Genomic DNA, 15179 nt, shown 5'->3' with positions numbered 1-15179 from the left:
AGATCAGTGCGATTTGAATATATAATTTCATTGCGGCTTGCAACTTCATTTAACAGAAATCAATTTAAGGTGCCATGAAGTTGTGAAAAGTAATGCAGGAACCTTTTTCAAAGTCGCTGCAACTTGAGTTGCAATGATTTCAACAGTCCCATTGCTAAAAGTAGGGTGCCACTTGTCATTCAATTTTGAACTGTCAAATTGCATGGCAAATCACATTGGTGTGAACGAGGGCTAAAAGTGGTAGTAAAGACAGGAGTTTTTTTTTTTTACACCTTACTGCATTCTATGTAGTAAGATATAAAACCTTCTGCATGGAGCTTCCCCTGCAGCCCCCTAAATACATATCTAAACCCATTCTTGATCCAGCCATGTGCACCAAAATCTGGGATCTCTCCCTCCTCATTGGCTCTGATACAGCAGCTGGAGCCATTGGCTTCTGTTGCCAGTAATCACAGCCAGTGACGAGGAATCACGAGCAGGGGTCGGAACAAGCTTGCACGTGTGCCCCCATTGCAAGCAGCTTGCTAATGCAGGCACTCAGCGGGATGGGAGGGGGGAGCCAGGTGCGTCTGCGGGGGGACCTAAGAAGAGGAAGATCAGGGCTGCTCTGTGCAAAACCATTGCACAGAGGGGGTAAGCATAACTTTAACAAAAAAAAAAAAAACTGTTGGCTATGCTACTAAATGTCAGACAGACTTGAGGTCTTTCTGCCAAAAGATCTGCTTTGCCAAGAGCTCTGTATGTCAAAAGTTCTGCTTCTTACAATACTATCATATGCATACATACTCATTTCCTGTATCAAATGGCACTGATTCTTCTCAGCTCGTGATCCACCTTCAAATATTGCTATTCATGCTCACCCACTATAAAGATAATTAAAAAACAAAAATAAAAAAGTAATGATAAACATTTAAGAATTTGTCTGGTTTCTGGCAGATTGCAAATGTATAATGGTATAAGGTTTTGATACAGGTAATGGGCACTTCATGAGAAAAAATCTAGACTAGCTTTTTTCTCCACAAAAAAAGGACAAAAGCCCTGCTCCAGAAAAAAAAATGCTCCTTTTTTTTGTTAAGGCTTCCAAGGCCCAGTTCTGTCATAAGCCATGAACCCACAAATCCACCAAGTCCTTAGGCAAGTCTTCCTCACAGTGTGGGGTGCCCACCTCGTAAATCTGGGAGCTGTCTTTTGCTCTTCGTGGCCATCTTGTCCCAGAACAATTTAGACATCTTGGTACATAACCTTGTTTCTGCCTTGACCTGCGCTTCATGTTGCCAAACTTGCCAATTTCTCTGTAAGCAGCTCCTATCCCTATGGCCAAAACCATGGTCCCAGAGGAAGAGAGGTTCCTGGATTTTTATTCCAATAATTTCACCATCCCCAGAGGAAAAGAATGACATTTCATAGGGTTTGAAAGTTCTGTATGGTGGTATCATGGTTAGACAATGCTTCCCTGTACCAAGGAGATTTTCTGGCCTCTACTGACAACTAGAATGTGAGCTTCCCATTACCACATTTCCATCTTCTTGAAGCGCTACCTCATTTTGCTGTGGGCACACATTATTACCAATTTGTAGCCCTTTTTTGTACCTGCCCACTGCACCCTGGGTCTTCAATAAGGCTATAGACCCAGTTCTCGTTCTGCTAATCTCAGGACATCCCCATTTGGGATATTTTGAGACCTTTCTGATGGAACAATTCGCTCAAGCTCTGTCAGCTTTGTCTGATGTCTCTACATGCTCCATCGGTTTGGGTGGATCCTAAGTCTACAGAAGTCTGTGCTGGAACCATTGCATCACTTAGAGTAACTGGGCCTGTTCCTGGCTCTGTTCAAGGTTTCTCATCCACAGAACAAAATTCAGAATCTCTGCTTCAGTGCTTGCAGTCTTGAACAGTCCTGGAGCCAACAAACCCTACATTTTTGAATGGGGGTTCTAGCCTTTATGGTGTCCTCCGTCAGGACTGTTCCTTATGCTCAATATTACTGACGACCCTTGCAACTCAACCTTATGGCAGCATGGAGCAGGCAAACTAATTCTCTGGGCTATTACATTCACCTGACCTCCAAAACCATGTCTGCCTTGACTTGGTGGATAACGAATCCAGTGCAAGAACTGGAATGGTCTAGAAGGTTCTCACAGCGATGCCAGTCTGTTGTGCTGGGGAGTAGTCCTCACTGTGCTTTTGCATCCTTAAAAGAGGGAACATCCTCAACAGGAACTGTAAAGTGTTTATTGAGAACACAGATGTCAGGGTCGACTGGAATAGCCTAATTCTTCCTAAAATCCTTTTCCATAGGACGAATGCTTAGGAGTGTATATCCTCTCAGGGTTGAGCCAGTCCTTATAAGGTGCACAATCAATCTATGCATGCACAGTAAAAGTCTCTTCTGACTTAGCCAGTCTGCTAATGCCCATAAGGAATCATTTAGGCTGTGGAGAGTCAGGTGCTGCTAGGGAAAAGAGTAGTGTGTAATGCATCATTGTGTCCACAGTAGAGGGCATTTGGAATGAAGCCACAGCTTGTACCTCCTAAAATGCAGGAGAACAAAAATCTTCTATAGCCTCTGCTACAAAATCAGGATCCTCAATGCTTTGCTTCATAATAACCTCTGCAAATGTGGTCAGTTTAACCACTTAAAGACTGAGCCTTTTCTGACACTTGTTGCTTACAAGTTAGAATCAGTATTTTTTGAGATATATATATTTTATATATATATATATATATATATATATAATTTTAGGAGAGACCCTAGAGAATAAAATGGCGGTTGTTGCAATATTTTATGTCACACTGTATTTGCGCATCGGTCTTTCAAATGCAATTTCTTTGGGAAAAAATACATTTGATGAATTAAAAAAAAACGAAACAGTAAAGTTAGCCCATTTTTTTTTTTTTTGTATAATGTGAAAGATGATGTCACATCCCGAGAATCGTGTTCTTTATTCTAAGCAAAAATATTGTGATTCTCATTTTATCAAGAATTGTATATTGTTTTTGGCACCTAGAAACGAAATTTTCCAAAGAATTCTGACATAGTGGTGTCGGGAACCATGAATCAGACTGAGACCGCAAATGCAGTAAAAATCACACCTTTTAATATAATGGTAAAAATGGTACAGAACAGTAAACTTAGTCAAAACATAGCCAGGTATTGGAAGCCAAAGCCGATACTCAGGCAAGCCAGTAAATCGGGAAACCAGAGATCAGCGTAGTCTGAGGCAGCAGAACAGGATTAGGAACCAAAAGGCACGTTAGCCGGGCAAAGACTTCAACATGAACACAACAGGGAATATACAGATATGTTTGACCAAGGCGAAGGCAAGAAAAGGAATGAACAAAGCAGTTTAAATAGCCAGAAGGGGCTGGCGCTAGGCAGGACTGACAAGCAGGTGATGATAACCAGGTGAGCCACTGGAGGATCAATGATTGCTGACAATTATCCAGCAGCTGAGCAGCCTGAGCACAGAGAAGGGAGCTGCTAATAGCCCAGCCGAGAAAAGTGGCAGGGTAATCTGCTTTTCTCAGACAGGTCACATGTTATTTTCCTAGGAAAAGGGAAAAGGGAGCCAGAGTCTGATAATGGAATCTGTGTCATAATAGGACACTGCTCCGGGACCAGGGGGCAGCTATCACCCTGAGCGGTGGTTAGTTTCCTCTAGTCTATCTGCAGAATGCATGCTATTTGGCCTTTTTGGCCCAGCTCTCCTGTGCCTGTAATCTGCCATTGCTAAGTGAGGGGATCCCCAGTGAGGTACTCACATGTATGGAGTGCCGAATAGGTGGGGTTGTGTGTGTCCAGATCTGGGAGTCGCTATAATACAGGTGCTTTCCATGTTCCTGTGGCTGTATCTCTGTAGACAATGAGGTAAAGTTCTAGGTATCCTTATCCCAGGGACATGTTGGCGTCATGTTTAAATATTTAAAACTCCTGGCTTTATATAATTACCTTTTTGAACAGTTTGTACTATCCCCCTCAATGAGAGAAGCTACCATTATACTAATCCCAAAACCGGGAAAAGAATACCCAGAATCATACAGACCCATATCATTACTCCAGGTTGATATTAAAATCCTAGCAAAGGTTCTAGCCAACCACCTCAACCAAGTTATTTTGTCCCTGATACACAAAGACAAGGCGGGATTTAAGCTCGGAGTAAATACTTAATTTAACCTAAGGAAGCTCTTTATTAACTTGCAGCCCCCCTACGACAATGTCGGTGAACGCATGGCGGTGACTCTTGACACTGCCAAGGCTTTCGATTCCATGGAATGGAGGTATTTGTGGAGATGCCTTGAGGGGTATGGAGATAGGTTCCTTAAATGGATTTGGCTCCTCTATCAAGAACCCTCAACAAAAGTAGTGGCCAACGGCTGGCCTTTGGAGAAGTTTGGCCTCTCTAGAGGCACGCGTCAAGGATGTCCTCTATCCCCTTTACTTTACGTGCTCGCTGCAGAACCATTGGCTATCTCTATACGCAGTAATGATGAGATCCGAAGTCTAAATACAGAAACATTAGAAGAGAAAATTTGCATGTATGCTGACGATACCCTGTTATACCTGGCGGACTCTGGCCCTTCCCTTAAACTTGCACTGGATACGATCAAACTTTTTGGATCATTTTCGGGCCTTAAGATAAATTGGGTCCCAAGTCCTTCCAGTTGACCACTTCTGACCCTCTAAAAAACAAAGACAACTCCCCCTTCTTAGAGTGAGCACCATGAAGTATCTTGGGATTCATATCTCCAGAACACCGGCTGATTACATTGCTCTTAACATTGAACCACTGTACACCTTAATTAAATCCAAAATACAAATATGGTCCCGACTTCCGCTATGCATATGGGGACGGATCAACTTGATAAAAATGGTTCTCCTCCCCAAAATATTATATATTTTATGGCACTCTCCAGTATACATTGCCCTCAAATACTTTTGAAGCTTCAAAACCCTTCTTAAACCCTTTATTTGGGGCAGCAACAGGCATAAATTAGCCTGGTGCACGCTTATCAATCCAACGGACCTAGGGGGAACAGCCATGCCAGATATCAACTTATATTATATAGCGTCTCAATTGTCCCAACTATTCCATATCGATAAAACTGACAAAGAGAGATTCACCATCCTTCTTTGCCCAAATGAGACGCAACACAACACAAAACCCTATCAGTGAAATAGCAATGGGCTCACGAGGAACCCATTCAGTGGGGAGACATACTACCCTATACCACTATAGACGGGTTTGGGATATCGCTATGGTTAAACTGGGGATCTTGCCTATTAATGATTACACTCCACTGTGGCACAATAGAAATTTACCTGAATTATCTCAAATTCCTAACCCAAAGATTTGGTCCACACGAGGAATACATTACCTACACCACTTGATATTAGATGGCGCAATCAAAACATTTCATACCCTACAAGAGGAATTTACACTCCCAAACACTGTGTTCTTCAGATATCTACAAATCCGACACGCCCTCTCTACACAAATTCCAGATGCAATCCCGCAACCCTCCCCTAACTCAATCATAGCCATAGTTAAGAGCACAGATCCCCAAAAACTCATATCATCCTTTAACAATATGCTAATTACTCCCTCCTCCATGAAACTAGCATATGACATCAAACCGCGCTGGGAAGGGGAGGTGGGTGCAATGGAAGGCGAGGAGTGGAGCGAAGCCCTAGACACCTGTAAAGCAATGTCCCCAAAACTCTCTGAAAGATTGACGCAAATATATATCCTACACCGATCATATCTTACACGAAGTCATGCTTGATGGGGGTATTCCCTCACCCTGAAATAGATACGTTTACTAAATTATTTCTACACAAAACACTCTTCTTAGCCAGAAGAGTAGTGGCAAGGAAGTGGATAAGAACGAGCCCCCCCACTCTGGCTGAGTGGAAAATAAGAGGTCAGCAACAGTCTCCGTACAAAAACATTCTCTGTATTAATAGGGGATGCCCAACCAAATACCACAAAATATGGGGTTGATGGCTAAATAACTCTACCACCTACATTTTAACGAATTTCAGGGCATTCAGAGGTGTTGCACAAGTACCGCCTGATAACCCTAGGAAACGTGGCTTACAAGGGAGGCAACACTCAAGTCTCCACTATGGACTTGGAATCAACTAATTAGTCTACCCATGTCTGTTTTTCATGTTGTTCTTACTGCCAAAGTATAACTAATGTACAATGCATGAATACGTTGCATGTTTATATTGCCAAATAAAACGGTTAAATACATTTTTTTTTTTTACTAAATCCATAACAGTAAAATCAGTGTGTATATGCAGTAAAGCATGCTTGTTATACTCACGGTGGAACCTAAGGGGTTAATCCTCTGCATTGTGTACAAATGTTGTTTAATCCTGTCTTCTCTGATCCTCCCATTCTTCCACTGTCCCCTAACCATCTCATGATAAGACAGAGCCTTTGGAGTCACTTTGTACATGCTCAGCTTGGTGTTTATTGCTATAGAGTTTTTTTTTTCTTTCTTGGGAGTGTCATGTGATTGGCACAGTTCCCATTAGCATTGTCCAGACATAGGATCAGGAGTCCTGCAGCCTCATTGGACAGTCAGAGTACAATTAAAAACTCCTCCTACAAGCTTCAACCAAACACTGATAGAAGTCACAAGACTGCTACATACTGTCTATTGAGAAAAGGTATTTAGCAGTTTATATTTACTAAAATAAGTGATTTTCCATGTTCTGTATACTGTGGGAGAATAGATATAGTGAATACGGGGTCCTGGGTTTAATGACACTTTAAGAAACCATGGAGCTAAATACCCCCCATACATTATTTGTTAATAAAACTAAAATGTTCCCTCTAACTTCCTTTGGTCTGTAAGATGATGTGTTAATGCTGCAAGCATTCTGAGAGAGTATTTGTATGATTTATGTAACCGATTTCTATTTTTGACTTTGATTCTCAGATTTTGGAATCTAGCCTGTCCAAAGAGATCATATATAATTGCAGGAAGTGCCAATAATCCGCCACCTGTATCTTATTTCAGCAAGATAATTGAGGGCACAGAAGTTGTTCAGGTAATAGTTTTCTTAAAATGCAAAATTTAAATAAGAATAATCGCGTTTTCTTCATAAACCTATTTTAAAGAATCATGTTCCAAGGAAGAGTCCTACAAGGTGAATGTTGGGTAAGTAGAGAACAGATGGGTAAATCAACCAAGTTTTTTGCTTCTGGTATTATTCCAGTGGAAATAGGAAAAAAAAAATGCCAACAGTCAACATTTTATTTTGTTTAAATGATCATTATGGCTGCATTTATTTGGTGTAATTGTGTGTTGATCATATGAATATTTGCAAATTTTGCATTTGTGAATACATGTGAATTTTCAAAGTCTGAACAATGGCAAAATTGTGTTAACAAACATGTCAGAGTTGAGCATGTTATTATCCTAAAGTGTTAAATAAAAGTACTTGATGTCTTTGGTTGAATGCATAGGGATATGTTTATTAAAAGTTTACGGAACTGGTAGTCCAATGAATCTGCATGCACGTTTACTCTGTGCGAATGGGGCCACAATTGAATGTTACTATGCTATTTTCTCCCTAGGTCATATTCACTCTATTCTGTAAGAATAAATAAAATAAGAAAAGTATTGCATTATGGGCACTAGATTGCACTGATGATCATTGGAAATAAATACTTACCATATTTATTGGTGTATAACACGCACCTTCAATTTAAGAGGCAAGTTTCAGGAAAATGTTTTTTTCAAAATAAACCACTTTGAAGCAAAATAATAGTCCCGCCTCCGCCATCGGCATTGGAGCAACTCCTGTGACTGACAGAACACTGGTCCAATGCCGGTGGCAGAGGCAGGACTGTGTGACATCAGAGCCAAGTGGGAGCCGATTATACAGGAGATAACAGCTCAGTGAATTCTGGTGGCACTCGTCCCCCTCCTTCCCCTCTGAGGTACACTATTGCCGTATAATATGCACCTGTGATTTTCAGGGAGAAAAATAATAAATACGGTATTTCCTATAATTTGCGGCTCAGTTTAGTAACCAAAATGTATTATTTTCCTGAACTACATTATTTTTATGATTGAATAGCATTCAACCTGGACAGAAAAAATAGCCCGGTAACATTTGACTTTGCCCCAGTCATTTAGATCTTTACATGCAAATTCACAGGATGAACAGCTCTGCAAAGGTTTTATAAATACAATACAGTATTTCTTTCAGAATAAAATGACAATGACTTGATAACATTCAGTAGCACAGTAGACTGGTGTTTGTCATCCTTATGTAGAATGCACAGAGAAGCATTATGCAGCATGCACACAGTCATGCAAGAGAAGCGTTACTGACAGGCTGCAAGGACATTGGAGAGGGGAGATTAAGCAGAAGTATCATATCACACATGTAAAACATAACAAGTAAACTTTGTACACTTAGTCAGCAAAAGGGGTGAGGAGTCACATATTGGCTGGCTTTTCACAGTCATTAATCTATGGAGGTTCCCAGGAAGAAATAGGTAGAAGTGTTTGATTTGTTACTGTGATAATATCAACGCCATGTAGACAGGAAGTTCTACAACTCCACACTATTTCCAAGATGTTCAATTCTCTAGACTGCTTCATCCTCCAAAAAGTGAAAAAGTATTGGTTCCCATATCTACACATAACAGAAAGATCCTTCCTCTTCTCTCTTTCTACAATCTACTTACTGTGTGTCTACCTGTGCAGGAGTCATGGAAAAGGGCCGTAATGAGAATTAATGTTCTTAGCATGATGCAGTGGGGTTAATTTCAAATTGTTATGTAAAACAAAAAAAAATACTTACCTTGGACCCATGGTTTCCAGCCTGCTCATTTAAGTCCAGTGATGTCTACAGGATCATGTAAAAGTAGACAATCCCAAATCTGATGAGAATAGCACTCTTGTGCTATTTATTTAATAGCTAAATAAAGGTCAATGTATTCAATGTGAGGTCCGCTTTTAGACCCCTTTCACACTGGGGCGATTTTCAGGCGCTTTAGCGCTGGAAATAGCCTCTGCTAAGGGCCTGAAAACCACCTCCCATTCATTTCAGTGCGTCTTTTCAAACTGGGGCAGTGTGCTTGCGGGACGTTCGGAAAAGTCCTGCAAGCAGCATCTTTGGGGTGGTTTAGGAGTGCTGTATTTAGCACTCCCAAAACGCCCTGTCCATTGGAATGAAAAGCACTTCGGAAAGTGCCGCAACACAGGAGTTTTAAGCCCCTTCTTTGGGGTTAAATGCACCCCCCCGCCGGCAAAAAGCACTGCTTATACAGTGCTAAAACAAGCGGTGCTTTAGCGCTAACGCAACTGCGGCTCAGTATGAAAGGGGTCTAATAGTTACTCATAAAAGAAATAGCCTTGTTTCCCAATCACTAATTTGTTTATGGTCCTGGAAATTTCCTTCTGTGTGATCACTATAATTTGTAATGTTAATGACACATTGGGAATACACTATTTTTCCTTACTAAATGTAATGTGGTAAAGCTTCACTTTGTAAAGAATACCCAATGTGATACAAGAAAAGAGCTCTAGGGGATCAACCTCAACGACTATTTAAGACTCTGAGTTCAAGTCACAGAGGAAGGCAAAAAAATGGCTTTGAATGGACCTTTAAAGCAGAGTTCCACCCAAAAGTGGAACTTCCGCTCATTTGTCTCCTCTCCCCCTCCGGTGCCACAATTGCCACCTTTCGGTGGGGAGGGGGCAGGAGCGTCATCCATGCAATGACGTCATTGTGGGGCCTCCTCCCCTTGTCGCCAGGCCAGTAGGAGAGAGGAGCGAGGCCTTGCACATGCGCAGTAGGGTTCCCGGGATGAAGCCGTAAGGCTACACTGCTGGGTTCTCTTACCTGCAGTGGCGGCAGCAGCACCCGACAGCTGATGGAAACATCAGCTGCGAGGCCGACATTGCTGGAATCCAGGACAGGTAAGTGTCCTATTATTAAAAGCCAGCAGCTACAGTGTGTGTGGCTGCTGACTTTTAAGAAAAAATAATTTGTACGGACCTCCACTTTAAAAATCATTGTTTACTTTGTTTTCCATGGATATCTGCTTGGTTTATAGCTCACACATAGCTTGAGGAAAAGATGCATGCATTTGCACACATTTAAAGGGTTTGTTACCCCTACATTTCATATTCCTGATATGTGCCTGCTGTACTATGTACTTTTTTGAGAAAGTATCCAGTTCTCTTTGTATTGCTTCCTTTGTGTTCCTGCCAGCCTCTTTGCTTTCCTATTAAAAACTGACCCCACTAAGCAGGAGAGCACATTGTAGTCAGTTCGCTAGCTATGCTGGTAACTCAGCCTGCTCTCCAATAATAAGACTTGTTCTGACACGCCCCTCCTGCACAGCCATTCACTGGGAAGTAAAGTGTGCTGCTGCTTCTCCTCCTCCCCCAGCTTCTTATGCAGCTGAGAAGAGATCAGAAGGAATGTGATCATTTATTAAAAAGGAAAAAATGTTTTTATAATGTTTATATCTATACAAAAATGTTTTGCCTTTCAATTCTATTTTAAACCGAATGGGTGATTTTACAAGGTGATTGTTTACAATCACTTTAAACACCTGCTTGGGGGTTCTAGTTGTAAAATAAGCCAAAAACAATAAGTCCTTTTGCCATTGTGTAATTTTCTAGCTAGCATGTGATAACAATCCAGGGTGATGTTTACAATAAGCACATTGAAAGGCTCCTTGCATTGATCTTGTGTGTGAGGAGGTTTCAAGGAATCATCATACAATCTAATTGTAGGAGCCTACCATGCTAAGCAAATGTGATGAGTCTCCTGGGCCCTCCAATGGCCTAAAGCATTTGTGGACCTACACTACCAAGATGGCCGTACACATCAGAGAATAATGTTCCATTTGAAACATAACCATTTGACACACACTATAAACATCGCAGATAATCAAGATGGCTTCATAGTCATGTCATTTGGCAGTTACATAGAATTAAAAAGTCAATGATCTGAATCATAAAGTTTTTTCCTGAGGCAGACACACTAGTTACCCTTGTATGAGACTTGCATAAACTTCAGGGTCTAGGCTAAAGAAGACTATGACTGTATTTAATTAATTTTCATTTTTCTATCCTGCATGAAAAGTTTCTCCAAGTCAGGTTCTGGACTAAAAGCATCAAAATCTGTGGTTAAATCCTCTTCTACATACTGTAAAAAAAGGCCCCTATCAGTCAATCAGTGGTGGGGGGGAGAGAGGTGATGGCCTTTTTTAGAGACCTGGGAAGGCCCACAGGGGTGTGTGAAGTAGTTTCCATGTCTCAACATATATAGGTTGGACAGCCATTTAGAAATTGTTGAAAAAGGGGATTATTCGTCCAATCTTTCAACCAAACCTGATTGAAGTTCTGAAACCCAAACAAATCATTCTATTTCAGACTCCAGGGCTCTCAGAGCCTTTGTTCATTTACTTCATTTTGCTCAGACTTCTAGTCATCCTTGAAATAAAGATGCATATTTTCACATTCTCATCTTTCCAGGTCATAAGTGTTTTCTTCTCTTTGCCATGGGTGACAACCTTTTTTCAGTTTGTGGTCTTTCCTTTCAATCTTACCTTCAGGGGGTATTCACAAAGAGCCTCATTTCAGTTCTGGGTCTTCTTTGTGTAGGATGTTTTCGAATCATCAGATCAGACACTGTGGGACAGATTTACTAAAATTGATCACTCAGAATCTGGTACAGCTGTGCATGGTAGCCAATTGGCTTTTAACCTCAGCTTGTTCAATTAAGCTTTGACATCAACACCTGAAGCCTGATTGGCTTCCATGCAGAGCTACACCAGGTTTTGGACTCTCCAGTTTTAGTAAATCTCTCCGTCTGTTTTGAGACCAGGACAGGATAAAGATAATGGATAGGGAGACTCTCCCTAACATAGACACCAACAACAAAAACCTGACAGTTTTACCAATCTTCTCATTCTATCCCCAACAAGTTTTTGCTTTATGTGAACTTAAATTATAAACTTCAATTATAACCTGCTTTATTTGACGTGATTGTGCTAGAATATTCACTGTATGACCAAAAATTTGTAAACACCTGGCTATCAGAATTATTTGAGCTTATTGGACATCCCATTCTAAGTCATTGGTCCATATACTTTTGGCCATATTGTGTTTCTAGTGGCCACGCGTGTGTTTTCTATTACAGCGAGAATTGCAGCCTTCTACAAAATAGAAATAGAAATGCTTAATTGTGAATCATGTATTATCCATACGTTAGAAAAAAAAAATACACACACCTTGTTCAAATTACTAAGGGTTACATTTCCAAAAACTGAAGTAGAGTGACCAGTCTGCTTCAGCTTCTTCAGTTAAGCTTTGAAAATGAAAGATATAAGCTGCCATTTAAGTTTGCTCATGATCCTTTCTGCTCCATTTCTAGTAAATTGCAAAAAGATAATCAGCAGCAATTTCAGTAACTGATATTAAAAATGTTTCCACAGGGGTGCAGCAGAGTCCAGTCTTTATGTCAATATGGTTAGTTTAGCTTCAAATGATAGAGATTGTATTTCTCTCCTTGCCAATCTATTCTTGGCAGCAGCCTATAATATATACTTCCCAATCTGCACATGTTAAATTAAAAGTCTGTTGTTCCTCTTAATTGATAACCTTTACTACTTATTTTTTCTAAATGTACATATTTGCAAAATGTTTTACATATATGTCTAATTTTATACTTGTTCACTTTAACTTGTAGGAAATTCAGAGTAAGCATACAGTGGGGCCCAGCGAAGATGCCCCTCGCAGAGGACCCGAGTCACTGCCAGCAGGACATCATGATATTATTACGGACATGGCCACCTTCCAAACCACACAAGGCTTTATAGTAACAGCCTCCAGGGATGGCATTGTGAAAGTGTGGAAGTAAAGTTCACTGAAGCTGGAGCCTGTTAAAGGACTAATAGTTACCAATGACAACTGCTGAGTCCTGCTGTGCATGGCTTGAGTTGTAGGCCTCTTGAGCAAGGCTGCCAGTCTAGAATATGTCAGCCAGTGACATAAAAAAGGGCTCTGCAATGAGCCTTCTCCATACAAACTGTTCATAGTATTATTCAGAATGTCTAAGAGCTTATTACAGCTTTTGGAAAATGTTCTCTTCCCCTTTATGGCCCCTGCATATATTAACAGCTTTCTCATTCCTGTGTGTATACAAGCTGTAAACGGTGGATACATGATATTTAAATTGTTTGTTAGTTTATACTTTGAATGCTTGTTTACCCGAGTATGGATGAAAGTATGCACTTTGCACTAATGTTCTCATATTGATATTAAAAACAAAAATACCTGTATACTAAATTTGTGTAGCATCATTTGAGAGATTGTGTACGAAGTGAAGGAAGGGGGAGACATGATTGAAACCTTTAAATACATCAAGGGGGTGAATGCTGCTAAGATCAAGAATACGGGGACATGACCTCAAAATATTTTTTACCAAGAGAGTAGTTGATACTTAGAATAAACTTCCAGCTAAGGTAGTGAGTCACCCAACAGTAAGTACTCAGACCAAAAAAATAAAAAAAAAATGAAAAGAGGCAGGCTGAATAGATCGCTTGGTCTTTTTTTTTCTGCTGTTCTTCTATTGAGGAGAAGAATTCAGAGCAATAAATGATCTTAAAATAAAAGAAAAATCTGTGATGGGGTATTCACATATTTCTGGATAAAGCAGCCACTATGCTATTGTGATACCAATAGCTAATTAACAAAAAATACCAAAATTCAGTTCTAAATCCAAAAAAAAGTACAGTGAAACAATAAATGCCACACATAAATAAAAATGCAATAAAGTGCGACCATACAATTCGTGCTCAATAAACATACAAGTAAAGTGGAAACATATGTAAAGTGAAGAAAAAAGTCCAATACACAATCCTTGATACATAACAACTTATATGTGGCAACTAATATGTTGCTAGAAGTGTCCCCACACTCCTCCTTCCAGCTAAAGAAATCGCGCATCAACCACCATGTCATCATTTAAAGGAGCCTCTTAACAGTGTAGACCAGGGGTGTTTAACATGTGACCCAGGTATATCTGGAGAAATGCCCTTCAAGAATAGAAACCACGGCAGCTGCCCCCCCCCATTTCAGTTGCCCCCCCTGTCCCCAGCCTCCCCACACAGCACATACCAGGGTTGCCAACTGTCATTAAATTTAAGGACAGTGTGTAAAATCCATCATTTTTACATCTGTCCATGAATGTCTGTTACGGACATGCAGTCTGCTTTTCCATAACGGATATTCACAAAAATAATGCAGGAATCTTTTTCCTGCATGAAGCGCAGGCACAACAGCCCATTCAAATGAATATGCAAATGGTAATAAAAGGATGGTGCTCACATGTATACAGCATTTAGTCGTGAATAACATAAATACAGAAAAAAAAATTTAAAGAAATTAAACCACCCTGGAAAAACCCAGATTATGTTGCCAACATCCCTTGAATTGGAGACAGAAAATAGAAAGGTACCCCTCAGTACTTGGGACTTTAAAGGCAGACTCCAAAAAAAGTTAAATTGATTTGTTAAAAAGGTATATACCAGTGATGGTGAACCTTGGCACTCCAGATGTTTTGGAACTACATTTCCCATGATGCTCCACTACACTGCAGAGTGTATGAGCATCATGGGAAATGTAGTTCCAAAACATCTGGGGTGCCAAGGTTCGCCATCACTGGTATATACAGTTTATTAGTACATAGTAAAAGACCTTGGTGCATGCATCACCATACATTACATAAAACAGGAGAGTAAGTATAGGCTCATAAAGAGATGGGTGATAGTGTCGTATTCTCTTCTTGTTGTGCCCAATGCGTTCCAGGAACAGAGAGTATTCCTTCTTCAGGAGAATTTAAATGAGAAGATCATAAGTGTGGAACATTCTATGATAGAACATAACATCAGTTAAAAACACATGAGTGGGCAAGGAAACCATATACCACATATCAATTTTCAGTGGAACATACCTACCAAGATATGGCCCACATTGGACAGTCAAGCCAGCAAGAGAGGGACAATGTCAGGGGAAAGGGGAGGAGATGGGGTTCCAAGAGGTAGGAGAGAGGGAGGATTGTATCACTGATGATATTTACCCGCACCTGAAATGTGAATCAATAATAGTGAGAACATATAAAATTGTCCCTG

At 40.5% G+C, this 15179-nt stretch overlaps 1 protein-coding gene across 2 annotated transcripts in view; it reads left to right on the top strand.

Moving 5' to 3' along the window:
* The window catches only part of PIK3R4 (phosphoinositide-3-kinase regulatory subunit 4), a 152444-nt gene extending 139109 nt beyond the window's left edge, over positions 1-13335 (top strand). For both annotated transcript variants that reach the window (XM_077491502.1, XM_077491503.1), the window contains 2 exons: positions 6952-7063; positions 12737-13335. In XM_077491502.1, the coding sequence (XP_077347628.1) occupies positions 6952-7063; positions 12737-12907 (283 nt within the window). In that variant the 3' untranslated portion in view covers positions 12908-13335. The remainder of the gene's footprint in view (positions 1-6951; positions 7064-12736) is intronic.
* The last annotated feature ends 1844 nt before the right edge of the window (positions 13336-15179 follow it).

This window comes from Lithobates pipiens, unplaced genomic scaffold (assembly GCF_037356315.1).
Source record: "Lithobates pipiens isolate NorthernLeopardFrog02 unplaced genomic scaffold, aLitPip1_a1.2 Scaffold_19, whole genome shotgun sequence".
Lineage (NCBI taxonomy): Eukaryota > Metazoa > Chordata > Amphibia > Anura > Ranidae > Lithobates > Lithobates pipiens.
This window is presented reverse-complemented; position numbering and strand designations above follow the sequence as displayed.